Source organism: Macrotis lagotis, chromosome 1 (genome assembly GCF_037893015.1).
Source record: "Macrotis lagotis isolate mMagLag1 chromosome 1, bilby.v1.9.chrom.fasta, whole genome shotgun sequence".
In the NCBI taxonomy this organism is placed as follows: Eukaryota; Metazoa; Chordata; class Mammalia; order Peramelemorphia; family Peramelidae; genus Macrotis; species Macrotis lagotis.
In genome coordinates, this window is record NC_133658.1 from 655,194,783 (window position 1) to 655,218,422 (window position 23,640).

At 34.6% G+C, this 23,640-nt stretch overlaps 1 protein-coding gene across 1 annotated transcript in view; it reads left to right on the plus strand.

The window, feature by feature from the left end:
- GTF3C3 (general transcription factor IIIC subunit 3) overlaps nucleotides 1–23,640 on the plus strand; it is a 57,062-nt gene that overhangs the window by 11,805 nt on the left and 21,617 nt on the right. The window contains exons 7-13 of the mRNA XM_074215424.1: nucleotides 4,194–4,341; nucleotides 4,948–5,020; nucleotides 6,534–6,581; nucleotides 18,714–18,817; nucleotides 19,332–19,503; nucleotides 22,117–22,319; nucleotides 23,259–23,360. Of these exons, the coding sequence (XP_074071525.1) occupies nucleotides 4,194–4,341; nucleotides 4,948–5,020; nucleotides 6,534–6,581; nucleotides 18,714–18,817; nucleotides 19,332–19,503; nucleotides 22,117–22,319; nucleotides 23,259–23,360 (850 nt within the window). The remainder of the gene's footprint in view (nucleotides 1–4,193; nucleotides 4,342–4,947; nucleotides 5,021–6,533; nucleotides 6,582–18,713; nucleotides 18,818–19,331; nucleotides 19,504–22,116; nucleotides 22,320–23,258; nucleotides 23,361–23,640) is intronic.

Below are 23,640 nucleotides of genomic sequence, written 5' to 3' on the forward strand. Positions count from 1 at the left end.
TATTTAGTAGGTAGTGTGGACAGCAGACATATCCAATATTGGAAGAGGGGGAGGTTTTTGTAAGGAAAAATGATGGGTTCATTTTTTAATATGCTGAATTTAAGGTATAGTATGGCCAGCAAATGGAGATATCTTGTTAGTGATAGGAAGAGTAGAACTGGAACTCAGGGAAAGAGACTGCGATAGTGATAGAAATTTCAAAGTCATTTATGTCAATGGTGATAAAAGAAGTTTTGGGAATAAATAAGCTCACCAAGGAACACAATTTTTAGAGGGTTTTTTTTTTTTTTAGAGTTATTTATTTATTTATTTTTGCAGGGAAATGGGCTTAAGTGGCTTGCCCAAGGCCACACAGCTAGGTAATTATTAAGTGTCTGAGGCCGGATTTGAATTCAGGTACTCCTGACTCCAGGGCTGGTGCTCTATCCACTGTGCCACCTAGCTGCCCCCAAGGAAGACAATTTTAAAAAGGTTGAGGCCCAAAGACAGGGTACTCACACTTAGAAGTCAGGGAAATGCAGAATAACTAATGAAGTAGTAAGAGATAGAGCCAACATGTTGTTTAGGAAACCCTGGCTGGAGCTACCATAGGAGAAAGGACCAGAACAGTAATTGGGACAGCCGCAGCACCAGGAACCCACAAGAGGCCTAAAACCCTAAAACCCAGCTCTCATCAGAGCTACTGCAAAGGCAGGACTAATAGAGTAAGACAACTCAGGCCTGGGCCTGTTATTACCATTGTTATTCAACGTAGTGCTAGAAATATTAGTTGTAACAAAAAAAGACAAATATTGAGGGATTAAGAGTAGGCAAAGAAGAAACAAAATTAACACTTTTTTGCAGAAAATATGATGGTGTACATAGAAAACCCTAAACAGTAAACTAAAAGTTAATATTGTCAACAGCATTGTATCATATAAGATAAATCCTGTATTTTTCTATGGGATCAATAAAATACAGGAAGAAGAGATAAATTCCATTTAAGATAACTTCAGAATGTGTGAAATATTTGGTCTGTCTACTAAGATTCACATAGTAAATCAATACAATGACAGTATAATTTCACAGAGCTAAAATATGGGACTGTGGCAGAATTTATTATGTTTTAAGTTAATTCAGAAAAACAAATAGTTATTGAACTTGGGTTGGTCACCAATAAAAAGAGACATAGTTAAAAAGATGAACAGGGAGATGACATTTTATTTAAAAGTATCATAGATACTGAACAATATATCAATGCTTAACTTAGATGAACCAAATGGCATAGCATCTAAATACTTAAAGGTTAATCAAATTATATGAAGCAGAAGGAGACAGCTGAACTATAAATTGTAGAACTTAATATGTCCCACTCAGTTCTAAATAAATCATATTTGAAAAAACTCAAGAAGTTAGAATCTGAATAGAAATTTTAAAAAATTACATAGCTATATATTTGGCATTTACATAGTAGGAATAGAAAAGAATATATTTTTTATTTGTGATTCCATTACAAAAATAGACATGATAAATATTTTTAAAATTTACTGTATAATAAAAATTACAATCAATTAAGATCACTGAAATAAAAATAGGTGGAACTAAATAACTTAATCCTAAGTGATGAGTCAAAGAATAAATCATAGAAACAAAAATTTCATTAAAGACAATGACAGCAATGAGACTATAAAACGTGTGATGCCATCGAATGGTTCTTAGGGGAAATTTTATCTTTTTCCACAAAAGAGAAACAGATTAGTTTATTTAGATTAGTTTATTTAGCATGCAGTTAAAAAACTTATACATCAAATAAAAAGCCCTAACCCTAAGAAATTCTGAAAATTGATAAAATTGGAAATACGAAGTTTGTTGAATCAAAAAAATTTTGAACCTCCCCACTCAAAATAGACTATTAGCTAATCTGATTTTTTTTAAAGAAAAACCAAATTACCAATATAAAAAATGTAAAAGAACTCAACATATGAAGCAGAAGTAAAGGAAATTTTCCCCAATTTTACACCAGTAAAAGTTTATTATAATAAATGAAATATGTATAATTACTAGAATAGAAAACAACCAACATAAAGAGTTTAAGCAGTGTAATCTCAGAAAAAAAATTGAACAAGTTATAAATGATCTCCCAAAGGAAAAATTAAGGACCTTATCAAATATTAAAAGAAAAATTAATTTTACATAAATTATTTTTAAAAACAGGGAACAAGGAATTCTGCCAAATTCCTTCTATGAGACAAATATGGTTTTGATACCTAAACCAGGAAAATATATCTGAGAAAGAAAACTCTATTGAATACTAATGTGAAAATACTGAAAAAATTTTAGAAAATCAATTTTATATCTCATGAAAACTTGGAAAAATATAGAAATATTGAAAAACAAGTAGAAAATCAATCAACTGATAAATCAAGCTTTTATAAAGTTTTCTATGTCTCATGTACTGTTTCAGGTACTAGGGATACAAGTAGAATGAATAAAACAATCTCTCCTCTCAAGGAATTTACAGTCTAATCAAGGCAACATGTTTCAATCAGTCAAGCATTTATTAATCTTTTGTACAGTAACTATAAAAGCAAAGCATACATTGATTCCCATATATATAATGTACTTTGGGAAGGAAAGCACTACAAAATGGAACAATCTTGGAAGACTTTATATTGAATATGGTGCTTGACTTGCATCTTGAAAAGAAGGATTTTCATGAGGTAGAGGTCAGGGGGATATACATGCTATGCTTGAGGCTTTGTCACTGCAAAGACACCGAGATCAAACAAGTATCTTATATATAGAATAGAGATAAGACTGCTGAATTCTGGCGATCAGTGAGAGTGAAGCAGGGGTTTCTGTTACTTTGTCTTTATTGCTGTAGTTCTAGAAATATTAATGGTAGCAAAAACTGAGGAAATAAGCATAGGCAAAAAAAAGAATTATCAATTTCTTGCAGCTGGCATGCCTTAAGAAATTCTTGAGATTCAACTTAATAGAAACAATATCTTCATAAAACAGGAAGATATAAAATAAACATCATTCTTTCTGTGCATATTACTAACAAAACCCAGTATAAAGAGCAAAGGTAATTCATTTAAAATTACTGCAGTTCATAAACTTTCTGGGAATCAATTTACCAAGATGCAAGAATTTTATGAATGCAGTATTACATTAATAAATATACAGATTTGGTATCATACTAGTTAAAACTATCAAAGGATTACTTTTACAACTAGATGAAATTATTTTAAAAATTCATCCAGAAGAACAAATGATCAAGAATGTCAAGAGATGATGGAAAAAAAGGTGAGAAATAAAGGTACTTAGCAGAATCACATCTCATATTTAGTATAAAATAGTAATTATCAAAATAATTTTTTACTGTTAAAATTAAAGTTATTCATTGGAACAGATTAGGGATGTACCCCCCCCCCCCGAAGGATTTTAAAAACTCAAGGATATGAACCAGGACAATGTAGAAAAGTAGAAAACATTCTGGGAGAAAATAGACTTAGAGCAATCTCCTACCAGATACCACAATAAACATCAGCTATAAAAGGCGTTTTTTTTTATAGAAATTTTGATAGAAATCTTTCATAGCAAGGGTGGCTTCCAGGATCTCTTCTAGTTCTGAAGTTTTGATCCTATTATCTTAAATGTTTGTCAGTTGATTGATTTCCATATAGCCTATGTGGTAAGTAAACTATTAACTTTGACACTGGTGGTGTAATTGTGAGTCCTAGCTTTCAGACTATTTTGTTTATTCAGATGAGTCTGTTTTTTTTTTTCTTACAATATTCTGTTTCTCTTGGAGGAGTGAAGTCTAGTTGGCACATTCTCTTTTTGTTTATAGGGCATACATAAAATGCTGTCATCCCAGCATCTCATTTATGGTTTAGAGTAGGAATCAGCAAGTATCACCTTAGGCAATAATTTGCCAGCCCTTGGTTTGTAGAATTGGTCTGATAATTGTTTCAAAGTCTTAATTTATATAATAGCTTATCCACAAATCTGTCTCTTTCTCTTCAGTCTTGCTTAATCTTTGCATAAGTATTTCAGTACACTGCTTGTATTTTTAAATACAAAGATTTTCCTCCTAGAAGTTGGGGTACTGAAAAATATTTTAAACTGTGTGTTTGTTGAACATAGGTAAAGCTTGATAACCTAAGCTAACTAATTTTCAATCAATTTTTATATGCTTATCTTCCAAGGAGTTATTATGAAGCCAGTGATGTCACTTCAGCTATTAACATAATTGAGGAAGCTTTTTCAAAACATCAGAATCTTGTCTCCATGGAAGATGTTAATATAGCAGCAGAACTGTACATTTCCAACAAGCAACATGATAAAGCATTAGAGGTAGGAGAATTTACATATGATAGGTTTAGATTTTGAACAGATCTTTGCTTTATTTTGAAGAAAATAATAGATTTTTTTAATTAAAGCTAAAAATAGAATTTGACAGATTAACTCCTCAGTAGGTTGTAGGTGTAATAAATATAGCTTATATTAATAAAGTGTTTTATACTTTACAGAATTGATTTCTGTACAATGAATGTGATGTAGGGAAACAGCCCCATACAGTATTTGCTGTTTTAATGATTACTTTCTGATTTTGTAATCAAGGTTTTTAAAGAGAAGAAAAATTTAGATTGCTTTTGAAAATCTGAGTTACAGTGTTTTTCTGGTATTTCGGGTAGCTTAGGACAACTGTATTCAAACTAATAGCTATGGTATGTTTAATTCTTAGACTTGACTTTTCTTGTTATTGAATTATATACATCTTTAGGCAGTGTTTGATCCAAGTACTTCAGTGTAACGTAATGACTTTTTAAAAACCTCATATTATGTTATAATATTAGTTGAATTTTTCTGCAGATTGCAAATATGCTTTTCTAAAGTAATCCTATGCTGATTGCATTGATTTTTCTTTTGTGTAATAAATTACAATTCTGCTCTCTTTAGGTTATAACTGATTATTCTGGAATTGTATTGTGGAAAAAAGTTATTGAAAAAACTATGTCAGAAGAGAATAGAGGTAATGTATGTACTGTAGGATTGTTATATCTTAAAAATGGTTTATGAATTTTAAAGTTAATGTCCTCATAACCAAGTTTTACATGAATTTTTTTCCTCATAGATTTTATTTAAAGTTTCTTCCCTAGTCTTCTGCCCCTGGGGGTTGATTGCTCACAGCTAACTACTTGTTTGTAAAATTTTATTATCAATTAAATTAATATGTGCAGTTCTTTGTGATCTGTATCTCATTGATTCAGTTTTCCCATGTGCCCATTGAAGTAAGTAGAATGAAATGAATAAGCAGTACACTAAGAGTGGAGAGCTAAAGCTTATTTGAAAACTACCTTTTTTAAAAAAACCCTCAAAAAACAAAGCACAAAATATTGGATTAAATAGAAGATCATATTGAGTTGAATAAAGATTAAATTGCTTTAGTGAACAATAACTTTCTAGTATTGTATAGAGCTGGTTAGAAGATCCATTCTGATTTCTAGGCTTTTCTAGACTTTTTTTTTGGTAGACTTTTCACTATGCTATGGTATTAGCAACATCATTCAATTAAAAAATGTGTGTGTAGCACTTACTGTGTGCTAGGTTTAGAGAAACATACAAAAGGTGAATTTAGATGATTTGAGCTAAGTATTATAGAATTTGCAGTGTATACTTCAGCTTATTTTCATAGCTTTTGTATACAGGACCAAGTCTACTGATAGCAACAGGGCCTGTACCCTACATGTGAACAAAGAATGGTTTAGAGCAGAGGTATCAAATTGAAATAGAAATTGATCCCTGCTGCTGCTTATTGACTTGGAAAACCTCAAATTAACATTTTCTCTATAGGATTGCATTTTTATTTATTTTGTTAAATAATTTCCAATTAACATTTTAATCTGATTTGGGCTATACTGTGGGGTTTTGAGTTTATCCTACAATGCTAGTGAATTTGATACCGCTGTTTTTTGAAAGTCTATGAGCTTTTTTTGAAGAGTACCAAAGATTGCCTACCTGTATTAAAATATTTTTCCATTCCTTGAATATGCCCCCCCTTTTTTTTTGCTTTCATACTTTTACTTCATTTTTTTCCCCTTTACTTAGAATACTTTCCCCTGTATCCCTTTGTGACAAAATTCTCATCCTTCAAGGACTAGTTGATATGGCACTTTGATAAAGCTTTTTGTGGTCCAGTCAATTAAATTTAATTTTTTTTCTTCCCCCCGAACTTCCTATAGAACTTTATACCTCTTATAGAGCTTATCCTATTCTACCTTGTAATCATTTGTATACATGCTTTGTCCTTTCTTCATCCCAGTCAGATTGGTTATGTATTTAGTTATCATCCAAAGCATGAACTGATTCTTTGCATAAATCAGTAAATTTTAATTAGATGATTGAAAATGTTTTTAGAATACAGTAAACCTGATGATTTACTGGTGAAGAAAATTGTTGTTCATAAACTGTTTATAAATGAAAAATACAACTGATATATGGGATTCATTAGTGATATCTTTTTTTTATTATTCCAAATGGGAAAGATTTGATGGATATTCAGAAGGATGAGTCAGAGGATTCCATGCTCATACGTAAGTAACACTTTTAAATCATAGGTTACATTTTAAAAACAATTGGGAATTAACAGATGATCTTGTCATTTAGCTTCTATTTGTTTTGTGCTACACACTGTTTTAGGTATTTGGAATATAAATTTAAAAAAAGAAACTCTCTTTGTTCTTAAGGAACATGAGACAACCCATGTATTTATAAGTAAATGAAGAGTAAATACAAAATAAATACATAGGGAAAAGAGTCACCAGTAATTGGGGACTAGGAAAGAATAAAGATTCTCTTTATTTTTCCTTGGTTAAATATAAAAACAAGTTTTAATATTCATTTTTAAAATTGAGTTCTGAATTCTCCCTTCTTCCTACCCCACTCCCCTTCATTGAGCAAGTTATTTGATATGGGTTAAAAGTGTGAAACATTACCATAGTAATCATGTTGTAAAAATAAACATAGTCCCCCCACCTCCCTTCAAAAAACAGAAAACCGTCAAGAAAAATAAAGTTTAAAAAAAAGTATGCTTCAATTTGTATTCAGAAATTATCGATTCTGTCTTTGGGGATGGATAGTATTCTTTATCATAAGTCCTTTAGAGTTGTCTTGGGTCACAGCATTGTTTAGAAAAGTCATTCACAGTTGATCCTCCAACAATATTGCTGTTTCTTTGTATCTAGTTCATTTCCCATTATATCTGCTTATATAAGTCTTTCCAGGTTTTACTGAAAGCATCTTGTTCATCATTTCTTAGAGCAGAATAGCATTCCATCATAATCACATATCACAATTTGTTTAGTTATTCCCTAACTGATGGACATCCCTTCAATTTCCAGTTCCTTGCCACCAGAAAAGAATTGCGATAAATATCCTTATACATATATAGTTCCTTTTCCTTCCTGTTTTTCATTTCTTTTGGAATATAGTCTTGGTAGTAGTATTGCCAGGTTAAAAGGTAGTAGTATTGCTAGATCATGATTTTATGGTCCTTTAGGTATGGTTCCAAATTGCTCTAAAAACTTGTTGGATCATTTCAAATCTCCTCCAAAAGTGCACTGATGTCTCATTTTCCCTATATTCCCTCCAACATTTGTCATTTTCTCTTTCTGTACTCTTAGCCAATCCTTTAGGTATAAGGTAATACCTCAGAATTGTTCTAATTTGTATTCTCCAATCAGTGGTGAGTTGGGACATATTTTTTAAAATGACCATAGTAGCATTGATAACCTCATCTGAAAAATTTTCATAGCTTTTGATCATTTATCAATTGGGGAATAGCTCTTATTTTTTAAGAATTTGATTCAGCGCTCTCTCTCTCTCTCTCTCTCTATATATATATATATATATATGAGAAATGAGGTCTTTGTCACTCAAAGTTGTTTCATTATTTTTTCCCATATTTACTATTATTAATTGTATTTCCCTCCATCCCATTCTCCCCACTCCCATATATTCTATTCTGTTTCCTTTCACCCTGTCTCTCCTCAAAAATGTTTTCAGTCTTCCCTCCCTTCTATGCCCTCCCTCCTCTTTCTCCCAACTCCTTTCCCTCTGTTTTTTCCTCTAGAGTAAGGTAGATTTCTATATCCAATTCAGAGTTTTGATGAGAGTAAGGCTGACTCCCCCTTATTTTCCCTCCTCCCACTCCACTGCAAAAGCTTTTTCTTGCCTTTTTTATGTGAAATAATCTTTCCCCTTTCCACTTCTCCCAGTACATTTCTCATGTCCTTTAACTCGATCTTTTTAATTTATAATACCTTCATATTCAACTCCCATCTGTTTGAAGTTGCTCGATGCGCCTGCTAACTGCTCTAATAAATGAGAAAGTTCATGAGTTATCAGTATCATCTTCCCATGCAAGATTATAAGCAGTTCAGCATCAGTAAATCCCTTATGATTTGCTTTTCTTGTTAATGTTTTACTTGGATCTTATATTTGAAGATCAAATTTTCCATGTAGTTTAGGTTTTTTCATCAAGAAAACTTGAAAGTCTCCTATTTCATTGAATGCCTGTCTTTTCTCCTGAAAAGAGTATATTCAATTTTGCTGAATATATTCAGTTGGTTCTTAAGATGTAATCCAAGCTCTTTTGCCTCCCGAAATATATTAAGTCCTATAGTCCCTTAATGTAGAAGCTGCTAAATCTTGTGTTATGCTGATTCTGGCTCCACAATAATTGAATTGTTTCTTTCTAGCTGCTTGCAATATTTTCTCCTTGTCTTGGGAGCTCTGAAATTTGACTATAATATTCCTGACAATTTTCATTTTGGGATCTCTTTCAGGAGATGATTGTGGATTTCTTTAAATTAATTTTTAATAAAGATATTATTTGAGTTTTACAATTTTCCCCCCAGTCTTACTTCCCTCCCCCCACCCCTCCACAGAAAGCACTCTGTCAGTCTTTACTTTGTTTCCATGTTGTACCTTGATCCAAATTGGGTTTGATGAGAGAGAAATCATATCCTTAGAGAAGAGACAAGAAGTCTAAGAGGTAACAAGATCAGACAATAAGATATATATATTTTTTTTTAAATTAAAGGGAATAGTCCTTGAACTTTGTTCAAACTCCACAGCTCCTTATCTGGATGCAGATGGCACTCTCCTTTTGCAGACATCCCAAAATTGCTCCCGATTGTTGCACTGATGGAATGAGCAAGTCCTTCAAGGTTGAACATTACTCCCATGTTGCTGTTAGGGTGTACAGTGTTTTTCTGGTTCTGCTCATCTCATTCAGCATCAGTGCATGCAAGTCCTTCCAGGCTTCCCTGAAATCCCATCCCTCCTGGTTTCTAATAGAACAGTAGTGTTCCATGACATACATATACCACAGTTTGCTAAGCCATTCCCCAATTGAAGGACATTTACTTGATTTACAATTCTTTGCCACCACAAACAGGGCTGCTATAAATATTTTTGTACAAGTGATGTTTTTACCCTTTTTCCTCATCTCTTCAGGGTATAGACCCAGTAGTGGTATTGCTGGGTCAAAGGGTATGCACATTTTTGTTGCCCTTTGAGTATAGTTCCACATAGCTCTCCAGAAGGGTTGAATGAGTTCACAGCTCCACCAACAGTACAATAGTGTCCCAGATTTCCCACAACCCTTCCAACAATGATTAGTATCCTTTCTGGTCATATTGGCCAAACTGAGAGGTGTGAGGTGGTACCTCAGAGAAGCTTTAATTTGCATTTCTCTAATAATTAATGATTTAGAGCAGTTTTTCATATGGCTGTGGATTGCTTTGATCTCCTCATCTGTAAATTGCCTTTGCATATCCTTTGACGATTTGTCAGTTGGAGAATGGCTTTTTGTTTTAAAACTATGACTCAGTTCTCTGTATATTTTAGAAATGAGTTCTTTGTCAGAATCATTAGTTGTAAAGATTGCTTCCCAATTTACTACATTTCTTTTGATCTTGGTTACAGTGGTTTTATCTGTTCAAAAGCTTTTCAATTTAATGTAATCGAAATCATCTAATTGGTTTTTGGTGATGTTCTCCAACTCTTCCTTAGTCATAAACTGCCCCCCTTTCTATAGGTCTGACAGGTACACTAGTCCTTGATCCTCTAATTTGCTTATAATATTGTTTTTTATGTCTAAGTCCTGTAACCATTTGGATCTTATCTTGGTAAAGGGTGTTAGGTGTTGGTGTAATCTAAGTTTCTTCCATACTAACTTCCAATTATCCCAGCAGTTTTTATCAAAGAGGGAGTTTTTATCCCAATGGCTGGACTCTTTGGGTTTATGAAACAGCAGATTACTATAATCATCTCCTGCTTTTACACCTAGTCTATTCCACTGGTCCACCACTGTATTTCTTCGCCAATACCAAACAGTTTTGATGACTGATGCTTTATAATATAATTTTAGATCAGGTAGGGCTAAGCCACCTTCTTTTGCACTTTTTTTTCATTAAGCTCCTGGCAATTCTTGACTTTTTATTTCTCCATATGAATTTACTTACAGTTTTTTGGAATTTTGATTGGTAGGGAAATAAACAGATAGTTTATTTTTAGTAGAATTGTCATTTTAATTATATGAGCTCTACCTATCCATGAGCAGTTGATATTTGCCCAGTTATTTAAACCTGATGTAATTTGTGTGAGAAGTGTTTTATAATTGTTTTCAAAAAGATTCTGAGTCTGTCTTGGGAAATAGACTCCCAGGTATTTTATATTGTCTGAGGTTACTTTGAATGGGATTTCTCTTTCTAGCTCTTCCTGCTGTATCTTGCTAGACATATATAGAAAAGTTGAGGATTTATGAGGGTTTATTTTATAACCTGCAACTTTGCTAAAATTGCTAATTGTTTCCAGTAGTTCTTTTGAATGATTACTTGGGATTCTCTAGGTAGATCATCATGTCATCTGCAAAGAGTGAGAGTTTTGTCTCTTCCTTCCCAATTCTAATTCCTTTAATTTCTTTTTGTTCTCTAATTGCTGGTGCTAACATTTTTAATACAATATTGATTAGTAGTGGTGATAATGGGCACTCTTGTTTCACCCCTGATCTTATTAGGAATGCCTCTAGCCTCTCCCCATTGAATATAATGCTTGTTGATGGTTTCAGATGGATACTGCTAATTATTTTAAGGAACATTCCATTTATTCCAACACTCTCTAGTGTTTTTAATAGGAATGGATGCTGTATTTTGTCAAAAGCCTTTTCAGCATATGTTGATATGATCATGATTTTTGATAGGTTTGTTGTTGATATAATTGAGTATACTAACAGTTTTCCTAATATTGAACCAACCCTGCATTCCTGGAATAAATCCTACTTGATCATAATGTATTATCCTAGTGATAACTTGTAATCGTTTTGCTAAGATTTTATTTAAGATTTTTGCTTCTATATTCATCAGGGAAATAGGTCTATAATTTTCTTTCTCTGTTTTAACTCTTCTTGGTTTAGGTAACAGCACCATATTGGTTTCATAGAAAGAGTTAGGCAGAGTTCCATCTTTCCTTATTTTTCCAAAGAGTTTATATAGAATTGGAACCAATTTTTCCTTAAATGTTTGGTAGAATTCACTTGTGAATCCATCAGGCCCTGGAGATTTTTTTTAGGGAGTTCAATGATGGCTTGTTGAATTTCTTTTTCTGAGATAGGGTTGTTTAGGTATTTAATCTCTTCTTCATTTAACCTGGGTAACTTATATTTTTGTAAATATTCATCCATTTCACTTAGATTATCAAATTTATTGGCATAGAGTTGGGCAAAATAATTTCGAATTATTACTTTAATTTCCTCCTCATTGGTTGTGAGTTCACCTTTTTCATTTATGATACTAGCAGTTTGGTTTTCTTCTTTCTTTTTTTTAAGCAAATTGACCAGAGGTTTATCAGTTTTATTGGTTTTTTCATAATACCAACTTTTGGTTTTATTTATTAATTGAATAGTTTTTTTTTTGCTTTTGGTTTTATTAATTTCTCCTTTAAGTTTTAGAATTTCTGGTTTGGTATTTAATTGGGGATTTTTGATTTGTTCTCTCTCTAATTTTTTTAGTTGCATGTTTAGTTCATTGATTTCCTCTTTCTCCAATTTATTCATGTAAGCATTTAGAGCTGTAATATATCCCCTGAGAGTCGCTTTGAATGAATCCCATAGATTTTGGTATGTTGTTTCATTATTATCATTGTCTAGGCTAAAATGATTACTATAATTTGTTTTTTGGTCTGCTCATTTTTTAAAATGAGGTTATTCAGTTTCCGATTTGTTCTGGGTCTATATCTCCTTAGACCAGTATTGCATATGACTTTTTTTCATTGTGATCTGAGAAAGATGTATTCACTATTTCTGCCTTTCTGCAGTTGATCATTAGGTTTTTATGTCCTAGTACATGGTCAATTTTTGTATAAGTTCCATGTACTGCAGAGAAAAAGGTATATTCCTTTCTATCCCTGTCCAGTTTCCTCGATAAGTCTACCATATCTAATTTTTCTAACAATCTATTTACCTCCTTAACTTCTTTCTTATTTATTTTATGATTCGATTTATCTAGATCTGATAGTGGGAGGTTGAGGTCTCCCACTAGCAGAGTTTTGTTGTCTATGTCTTCCTGTAGTTCTTTCAGCTTCTCCTCTAAGAATTTGGGTGCTGTCCCACTGGGTGCATATGTATTCAGTATTAAAATGACTTTATTGTCTGTGGTACCTTTTAGGAGGATAAAGTTTCCTTCCTTATCTCTTTTAATGCTATCTATTTTTGTTGCTGCTTTGTCTGAGATAAGGATTGCTACTCCTGGTTTTTTTACTTCAGCTGAAACAAAATATATTTTGCTCCAACCTTTTACCTTTACTCTATATGCATCTCTTTGCTTCAAATGAATTTCTTGTAAATAGCATATTGTAGGATTCTGTTTTTTAATCCACTCTGCTTTTTGCTTACGTTTTAAGGGAGAGTTCATCCCATTCACATTCAAAGTTATGATTACTAATTCTTTATTGCCCTCTGTGCTATCTTCCCTCTGTTTGTATTTTTTCCTCCTTTTTCCCTTTATCCATATTCCCCAGTATTTTGTTTCTGAATACCACCCCCTTCAGTGTGTTTGCCCTCCTATATCACACCCTCCCCTTTCTTTCCCCTTTCCCTTTTTCCCTTTACCCTTCCCATCCTTTTATTATTTCCCCTTATTTCCCCCACTCCCCTTCCCTTTCTCTGTTCCCCCCTCCCCTTTTCCCCTTTTATTACTTGAAAGGTTAGATGTTTTGTAAGTTAACTGAGTATGTGTAGGTTGACTTTAAGCCAAATTTGATGAGAAGAAGATTCAGGTGTTTCTCATCTGCCCCCTTCTTGCCCTCTATTACCATAGGTTTTTTTGTACCTCTTAGTGTAATGAGATTTACCCCATTCAATCCCCTCCCTCCTCCAGTCTCTTTCCTGTCCCCCTTCTTAAGGAGGTAGTGTTTTTTAGATAATTCTGTCTAAGTCATAGAAAATTCTGAGTGTCTGTCCCTTCTAGTTCAGTATATTCAATCGAATAGAGTCAAAATTCCTGAGAATTATTAGTCTTTCTCCCAAGTGGGGTTAAAGCCAGTTACATCCCATTAGATAGCAGTCTCATGGATAGGTCATGAATGTACTTCATTTCTGGCTAGGTATATTCTCTTTGTTAGAGTTACAATTCTCAAGATTTATGATAATCTTTTTCCCCATGCTGGGATATAGCCAGTTTCAACTTACTGGATAGCATTTTTTTCCTTTTACCGCCCCCCCCCCCTTTTTTTTTTACCTTTTCACGTGTCTCTTGAACTTCCTGTTTGATGTCCAAATTTTCTTTTTAGCTCTGGTCTTTTCATCAGAACTTTTTGGAATTCTTCTATTTTGTTAAATGTCCATCTTTTTTCCCTGGGAGAGAAGGCTCAGCTTTGGAGGAAAGTAGATTGTTGGCTGCATTCCAAGCTCCCTTGCTCTTCGAAATATCTTGTTCCAGGTCCCTGGATCCCTTAATGTTGATGCAGCCAGGTCCTGTGTGATTCTTCTGTGGCTCCTTGATATTTAAATTGTTTCTTTCTGGCTGCTGGCAAGATTTTCTCTTTTATCTGATAGTTCTGGAATTTGGCCATAACATCCTTGGTGTTTTCAATTTAGGATCTTTTTTGGGTGGGGATTGATGTACTCTTTCAATAACTACTTTGCCCTCTGGTTCCATGATATCAGGGCAGTTTTCCATCACTACATCCTGTAATATTAAGTCCAGGCTTTTTTTTTTTTCACTTCAGTGTTTTCAAGAAGTCCTATAATTTTCAGGTTGCTCCCTCCATCTATTCTTGAGGTCAGTAGTTTTGTTGATGAGGTATTTTACATTTTCTTTTTTTTTTCTATTTTTTGATTTTGTTTAACTGACTCTTGCTGTCTCATGGAGTCATTAGTTTCTGTAGACTCCATTCTTTTTTGGGGGAGGGGGGAGTTTTCTTCCTTAACTTTTTTGCAACTCCTTTTCCAATTGGTCAATTCTACTTTTGAAAGAGCTTTCCATTTGACCAATTGAGGTTTTGAGAGAATTATTTTCTTTTTTTGCATTTGCCCAATTGAGGATCTGAGAGAATTATTCTCATTTTGTATTTGTCCAATTGAGGATCTTAGAGATTTATTCTCCTTTTGTATTTGTCCAATTGTACTTTCTAAGGTTTTGTTTTCTTGTTGCAAGGTATTAATTGTGTCTCCCAAATGTTTAAGTTCCTTCCTTATTTCTTCAAGGAAGTCTTTCTGTGCTGAAGACCAGATGTATTCTCCTCAGAGGTTCTAGGTCTTTCTGAGTTAGGGTCTTTCCCTTCCAAGTATTTTTCTATGGATCCACCTTTCGGCTGACTCTTCTTCATTTTCTAAGACCTTGAGTTGGGGAGGGGCTGGTTCACAGGGTCTTCTTGGGATTGCTAAAGGCTTTACTCACTGAGTGCAGTTTCTCTGGCTGGCCAGTAGGAGGTGCTGGTTGCTTTCTCTGGAGTGTTTGTGACCTTGATTGAGGCCTTCTCCCTTTGCTTGAAGGGAAGAGTTGGAGCTATTGAATTCTTTTGCCTTCAGTCACTGGTGCTCTTTACACTGGCCTGAGGTTATTTGTCAGCTGGGCTGGTTCTTCTGCTCACACACCTGGGCCTGAGGCAGAAGTAGTCTGCATTTGTTCCAGGAGGAGGTCTGAGCTGTAATGGAGGCATGGACTCTGAGTTCCTCAGACCAGAGGAGCCTAGGATGGTGTCCACAGCTCTCCCGCACCAGAACTCTTTCCCCCAGCTCTGTCTGCAAGCTCCTGGGGGACAGCACCAACACCAGCGCCTCTGCTCCCTAGTTGACTCCAGCCTCTGCCATCTAGCCCCACCACTAATCCAGCAGGTCCGGCTCTTGGGCTCTCAGACTCCCAGCTCCAATTCAGCTATTAATCTTGTTGATCTGGGGCTGATCCTCCCTCTGAGCCCAGACTCACCTGCCTGAATTTGGCCAAAGCTGCTGCCAGAGACAAATCCTGAGTAGATGTTCTTTCTCCTGGCTTTTCTTTCTAGGTTTTGTCGGTCAGATTTCTTTTAAGAGGTTTGTTTCATTTGATAGATGGGGAAAGATCAGGAGACTTTAGAACTGTGCCTGTCTTCTCTCTGCCATCTTGTGATTGGTGGATTTTTTTCAATTTCTATTTTACCCTCTGCTTCTAGAATATTAGGAGAGTTTTCCTTGAGAATTTCAATTCTCTCTGCTACACTGATTTTTCAGGTCAGTTTTTTCCAACTGAGGCATTTCACATTTTCTTCTAGTTTTTCATCCTTCTGGTTTTGTTTTATTGTGTCTTGATTTCTCACAAAATCATCAACTTCCCTTTGCTCCGTTCTATATTTTAAGGAATTCTTTCATTTATTTATTTATTTTTAGTGAGCTTTTGTATCTCCTTTTCCATTTGACTAATCATGCTTTTTAAGTCATTCTTCTCTTCCTTGGCTTTTTGGATCTCCTTTTTCTTGTGGCTCAGTATGGTTTTTAAGATGTTATTTTCTTCAGTATTTTTTTGTATCTCCTTCACAAAGCTGCTTACTTGGTTTTCTTTTTTTTAATAACTATTTTTAAAATTTTAATCATTTAAAGCATTGGGGTTAAGTGACTTGCCCAAGGTCACACAGCTAGGCAATTATTAAGTGTCTGAGGTTGGAGTTGAACACAGGTCCTCCTGATTTCAGAGGCAGTACTCTATCCACTGTGCTGCCTAGCTGCCCCTAACTTGGTTTTCATGATTTTTTCACATCCCTCTCATTTCTCTTCTCAATTTTTCCTCTATATCCCTTACTTGATTTTCAAAATCGTTTTTGAACTCTTCCATGACCTGAGACCAATTAATAGTTTTCTTGGAGGCTTTGACTTTATTATCTTCTTCTGAGTATGTATTTTGATCTTCCTTATCTTCTGTTCTTTACTCATTTCCCCAGCCTATGACTTGATTTTTTACTCTTTGTTACTCTTTGTTTTTACTCTTCTAGGGTGAAGAGTACACTGTCCCAAGTTTTGGGGGGTTGTTGCAGCTGTTTTTAGAGATATTTCTAGTAACCTGCAAGTTTTCAATTTTTCCAAGGTAGTGAAATCTAAGGAGATTGGTTTGTACTATTCTCCTGCCCTGAGCTGTGGTCTGTAGTTGATCACCAGCACTCCTTTGTGCTCTGGAACGGTGAGGAGAGTCCCTGCTATGCTTAGGCAGTGAACTCTGTTGTGCTTCTGCTCCTCTTCCTGGGACTGGGGCCCCAGACTGTGACCCAGATCTGAGTATTGTGCAGTGCAACAGAAGTCCTGCCTCAGTGATAGCAAAGAGATCCCTGTAATTTCCTGATCAAGAGCTCATTAAGCAGCTGTCTCTGCTGATTCCATGCCTCCCAAGGTCTGCTCCAGTTCTCCTGTGGTCTGCACTGCTGAGGCCTGTGCTGCACTATGTTCCACTCTCTCACTGGTGCAGCAGATCTTCCAAGTTGTCCTTGGCATTCTCTGGGCTGATGGGTCTGGAAACTGCCACTGCTGTCACTGACCCAGTCATCTTGCAGTCTGCTTCTGGGTTACTGTGCTGGTTCACTCTCATGCAGCACATGCTACTCTATGCTTCTTTCTCACCCTGGAGTCTGCTACCCCCTGATCTTCCAAACTGTCTTGGACTGAATATTTGTTTTATTTAGTTTTGTTTTTTAATGGGTTCTGACATTCTGGAATTTTTTTAGAGTCATTTTATAAGGTAATTAGAGTAGTTTGGGGGGGGGAGATCTCAGTAAGTCTCTGCTTTTACTCAGCCCTATTGATAGTTGAAGGAAGGGAAATTTTCTGTGAAAGTAGATGCAAGTGAGATTTTTCTTGGTCTGGGATTGGCTGGTAAAGAAGCATGGAGATAGAAAATGAATATCATGTGTGGAAAAACAGTAGATTAGAATTTTAAAAAAAGCAAACAGGAGGCTTTTTTAATGTTAAAGGCAGTAAGGAGCTACTAAAATTTGTTTTATATTATTTTTTATATTATTATTTTGGGTTAAGTGACTTGCTTAGGGTCACACTGCTAATAAGTGGCAGGTTAGGGTTAGTCTGGTGACTCCATCTGATGCCAGGACATTATCCAATATGCCAACCAGCTGCCTATAGGAGCTACTAAAATTTATTGAGTGGAGAAGTGTCATGATAGGCCTGTGCTTAAGGAGTTAGAAAGCCCAATTGTTTTTTTAATCTAGAGATGGATTTACTTTAGAAGAAGATGAAGAAGGTATCAACTGTTTAACAGCTGCAGGAAATATGGCTGTGGTTAGCTGACCGTTATTGGCATAAACTCAGTATTTTGGTATCATTAACATTGCGCTTTAATTTAGTGTTCTTCAGTGTAGGGGCTGTGGCTTGACTTGTAAGAATATTTGATCAACTTGTCAGAGGGAGGAAAGATGAATCATATTCTACCCTTTATACAGTGGCAAATTGTGGAGCTTATTTTAAACACAACCTCACCTACTGTTACCTTCTAACACTCTTCCAGGACCCCTTCTCAGGTCCCCTGTGCGGGGACATAAGGTTTTTTTTTTAAGGTTTTTTGCAAGGCAATGGGGTTAAGTGGTTTGCCGAAGGCCACACAGCTAGGTAATTATTAAGTGTCTGAGGCTGTATTTGAACTCAGGCACTCCTAACTCCAGGACTGATGCTCTATCCACTGCACCACCTAGCTGCCACTTTGTCTCATTTCTAAATTTGGCATCTTGCAGTCACTCCATAGTTGCCGGCGGAGAAATGACCCTTTCTCCTTCTATTCCCCCCCCCAGCTGAAACAGGGGACCTTCAAAAGGTAACCCTGTGCGCCAGAGCAGGGACTGGTGAGAAAGAATCTCACCTTCCCCATTTTCATTTGAGATGAGACAGAATGAATTTCAAGACAGAAGTAGTCATTTGAGATTGTGATCTTTATTGTAGATAAATTTTACATTACATTATGTTTTCTCCAAAAGGCCTGTCTTCAAAATTTCCCTTTTATTGTTTAAGACACCACCTTACTTCCAGGCATCCAGGTTCAAAATTTTGGTGTTAATCTTTACCTTTTCACTATCTTTCACAGTAGTATATGTATTTTATAAATAAATATACACATTTGGGAGGTTGTGCTCAGAAACTTTATTGATAAGTAGTATGTTGAGAAAAGTTTTATATAAATAATTTCTTTTCCCCACAGCTGAAGAAAAGGTTACTTGCACTGTACCTGAAGGAGTACCAATTGATATCACTGTTAAATTGATGGTGTGCTTAGTTCACCTTAACATTCTTGATCCACTTGATGTAAGTAAAAAGTTACCCTAAAGTAACTTGTTTTTGACAAGTTACCATAAGTTTATCCATATGCCAGAAATTATAACTTGGGTCTAGATTATTCACATTTTTTTAGGTCCAAGGAGTTTGTTAATGTATTATTTATTATGATTTCTTATTCAAATCCTTATAATTTCTTCTTGAAATTGAATTATTTAGTTTTTTTCCCTTTAAAATTGAGAATAGATTTCATTAAAATTGGAAATTAGATCCTTTAAATGATACTTAGGGGGTTTTTGGGTATGTTGAAACAAAATTCTTCATTCCTGATTAAATGCTACTTATGTATTTATCTTCCATAAGGTAGAATTCTCTAGCCATACCTGCTGAGACCTTGTTAAATTTGGAAACTCATATTGATTATTGTTACTTAAGTCTTTTTTGATAACATTGGTTTTTGAGTTAAACTGAAATATTCATTTACTTAAAATTTAAATTTTTCCTCTGAATGTGAAACTGAAACCATTGTTTTGTGCAATGACAGTCTCTCCTGACCACGCTAGTGGAACAGAATCCTGAAGATATGGGAGACTTGTATCTTGATGTTGCTGAAGCTTTTCTTGATGTTGGAGAATATAATTCTGCACTTCCTCTCCTCACTGCATTAGTCTGCTCAGAAAGATATAACCTAGCAGTAGTCTGGCTCCGGCATGCAGGTAAAAATCATGGGAGTTTCATAATTTGGGGGACAGCTCCCTTTGAAGATACTAGTAAATATTTGAAATGCTGATTTAAACAGCTCTAGATATTTTGTAGTTTTCAGCAAGTCATTAATGTTAGCTGTTTTAATATGGGAGAACAAAATTTCAGCGGTCACACACTAGAACTTACTAATACACTAGAAAAATAATTTACTAAATGATGTACTGACTTAAATGGGTTAATGTATTCATCTTTTATTGGATCATCGATTAAAACTCATTGATCAAGTATCCCCTTATGGAGTCAAATTTGCTCCTTTTACAAGTGATGATATTTAGGCCCAGAGAGGTTAAACATATGTACTACATGGGTCATAAATACAGAGCTAGGAGTTAAATACAGAGCCTTTGGCTCCAAATCCAGAGCTTGCTCTTTTGCATCTCTTATGGAGACACAGAATTATTTATAGGATCTACAGCATTATGTACACACATTTGGGGAAATATATATATCATATATATATATATATATATGCACATACATACATATATATTTGAACCTTCACAGATTTACTTAGAGAAAGGAAAAAATGCTCTTAATATCTTTGCCAAGAAAACTCCAAATGGCGTCATGAAGAGGTGGACATGACTGAAAAATGACTGATCAAATATACAGATATATTACTCTAAAAATTGTATGAAATGTATCAGTTTTAAGAAATGACTTATACTTTGAAAAGTGTAATTGCATATATTGTTTTATTTTATTCTCACAAACCTACAGGATGAGCCATTATTACTTCTGTTTTACAGATGAAGAAATTGAAACTAGGTTGTAATTTGTTTAAGGTCATACAGTCAATAAGTGGTGAAACTTGGCATCATTGATAGAGAGTTGGAAGAGACCTTAGCAGCCATGTACTCCATAACTTGAATATGTACTTCTTATATTTTGTTGGATTTGATCCATCATTTCCAGTTGAGATTTTTTTTGATAATTACTCTTATGCAATATGTTTATTCATGTCCTCTCTAAATTTGATTAGTGTGTATTGAACAGCATAGGTCTATGTACCTTTACTAGAGAGCTCATTTAAAGTTGACATCAAACTATCCATGATGACCTTTTGGGTCTCTCTGAATCAATCTACTTATAATGCCAACTTTCTTTTATCTTTTCATTTTGTCCACAAAGATAATTAATATTAAAATCTTCATCCTATACTTCTCTGTAATGCAGACTTAGAGCTGTTCAGGAAGGACAAACATTGATGGGATGCTATCAGTCAACAAGGATTTATGAAGGGCCTTCTATGTTCTAGGCATTATGCTGGTTACTGGATAGGCAAAGATAAAAATTCTACCTTTAAGGCATTTAGTTTCTATTGGGGGAACTATATATATGGGTGTAACTATAGACTTGTTTTCATAGGAAGGAGAGTAGCTGCTTGATAGATCACCCAATGCTTTATATATATGATGAAACTTAAAATTAATCTTGAAGGAACTTAGGGATTTGAAGAAGTGGAATTGAAGGAGAAATTTGCATAAAGGCAAAAAAATGGGAAGAGTATCATGTGTGAAGACTAGCTAGAAGGCCAGTTTAGAGGGGGGAAATAAGGTTAAATAAGGCCAGAAAGTTAGGTTCTAGCAGGTTGTAAAGGGCTTTGGGACCAACATCTTGTTCTATAGGTAGTAGGGAACTTCTGGAGATATTTAATAGGGAATTGACAGTGATCATATCTGCATTCCTCCAATTCAAGAGTTTAGTAACTGACAGAATATAAATTGAGATTAGTCTGACATGACTTGATATGATTAAACCAGGCTGGGTTTTTGTGATACTGCTTCCTTTCTTAGTTCTTCACTAATCAAGCAGATAAATGAAAGATCCCTGGCCCAGAGTTAACAGATTTCATTTTCTTCCTTTCCCTCCCTATCTCCTTCAACCTCCCCCCCACCATTGGAACTTATACTTAGCACATTTGATCATTTGATATCTATTTATTCTCCATAAGATTCAAAGGTCATTCATTCTGATTTAACCATCAAATCTAATTAGTACTTTTGTGTGTGTTGTGTGTGTGTGTGTGTGTGTGTGTGTGTGTGTGTGTATGTACATATATACACACATATACATAAAGATATAATGCATTTTTGTCTGATGGCTTGAACACTGTTAGGGCATCTCAGTGCTATCTTATCAATTTTTCTTCATTCATCTTGAATTTAATCGCCTTTTTTGTTCTGTTGTTTCTGGGCTCAAGATATGATTCTTGGGAGAGAAAAATGTGCAAAATAATTTGTTATCATCTTACCTAGTTTGGGCTGTAATTAGATCCATTCTTTGAATATTCATTTCAAATCATTTGAATATTTTGATCATATATGTCTTGGTTTTATTTATGGCTAGTTCATAATTAACTAAATAAACTTTTTACAGTGTTAAAGTTCTTTCTAATCTTTGTAATTCTGATTCTTTTTTTAATATAAAACTACTTTTCTTTGATGAATGCAACTTTTTAGATGGGGAATCTATAGTAATGGTACTGAGAACTGTTAAAATTTTATGTTTCAGTATGTAAAATAAAAACATTTGTTTTAATTTTTTTTTTTATGTTTCTATAGAATGTTTAAAGGCCTTAGGTCACATGGAACGTGCTGCTGAAAGCTATGGCAAAGTTGTTGATCTGGCTCCACTACATTTGGATGCAAGAATTTCCCTCTCCACTCTTCAACAGCAGCTGGGTCGTCCTGAAAAAGCTCTGGAGGCCCTGGAACCAATGTATGATCCAGATACTCTGGCACAAGATGCAAATGCTGCACAACAGGTCAGATATGCATCATACTTTCTGGATTGTTTTCTTTTTATATATATAAAGGATGAACTTCCCCTTGGGGTCTTTTCCCAAAGCCATGAAATTCTCTGATCTTTCTAATTTTATGAATATTTCCTTAAGTATTTTTCTTGAATCGTTGTTAACTTGAGTCTCCCATGTTGGTAGCAAAATTGTAAAGAGCTGATTCATGTATACATGGATACATAGTTGACTGCTAAGACTCTTAAGCAAAACTTTTCCAAATGAGCATTGTCCCTAAAAGGTTTTATATTCCAATAGCATTACCTTTTGACAATCCAGGTTTGTTTCCATGCCATAATGAGGCATTGGAGTAGGACATTTGAGAATATAGCTTATTTATTTATTTATTTATTTATTTATTTATTTATTTACTCATTCATTCATTCATTTATTTATTTATTTTAGGTTTTTGCAAGGCAAATGGGGTTAAGTGGCTTGCCCAAGGCCACACAGCTAGGAATTATTAAGTGTCTGAGACCAGATTTGAACCCAGGTACTCCTTACTCCAAGGCTGGTGCTTTATCCACTACACCACCTAGCCGCCCTGAGAATATAGTTTAAATCCATATATAAATATGGCAATAAATTTAGTGTGTTCTTGAAAAATGAAATTAAAACTTAGATTTCACTCTTCATTTGTTTCCAATTATATCTTAATGAAAACAGTTATTAGTTATTCTAATGGGTGGACACCATAGAATAAACATTGATATACAGGACATATATAATGTTTGTGGAAGGCATTGGTAGTGGGGAGATCAGGAAAGATTTCCTATAGAAGTGGGATTTGTCATATTTTAAAGGCCACAATTTATGAAACAAATATTTTAAATAAAAATTTTAAAACTGATTTCCTTTATATGCAAATGTGTGGTCATCAAACCATTTCTCACTTTCATATTTATTTAGGAACTGAAATTACTACTACATCGTTCCACACTGCTGTATTCTCAAGGCAAAATGTATGGATACGTGGATACCTTGCTTACCATGTTAGCAATGCTTTTAAAAGTAAGTAATTAAAACCAATGGGTAGAAAGTACAGGAAAGCAGATTCTGAATCAATAGAATAAATGAATAAAAAGTATTTAGTTCAGTACAAATTGCCAGACTAGGGATACAAGGGGCAAAAAGCTTGTCAAATGACACCCCTTTCATCAAGGTGCTCATAAAGGGGAAGTCAACCAAGGAGGGGAGGTTTCATCTCAGAAGTCACAGAGAAGGTGAGTCAATGAACCTAAACTATTAATCAAGTCCTTTCCATGTGACAGGTACTATGCAAAGCTCTGGG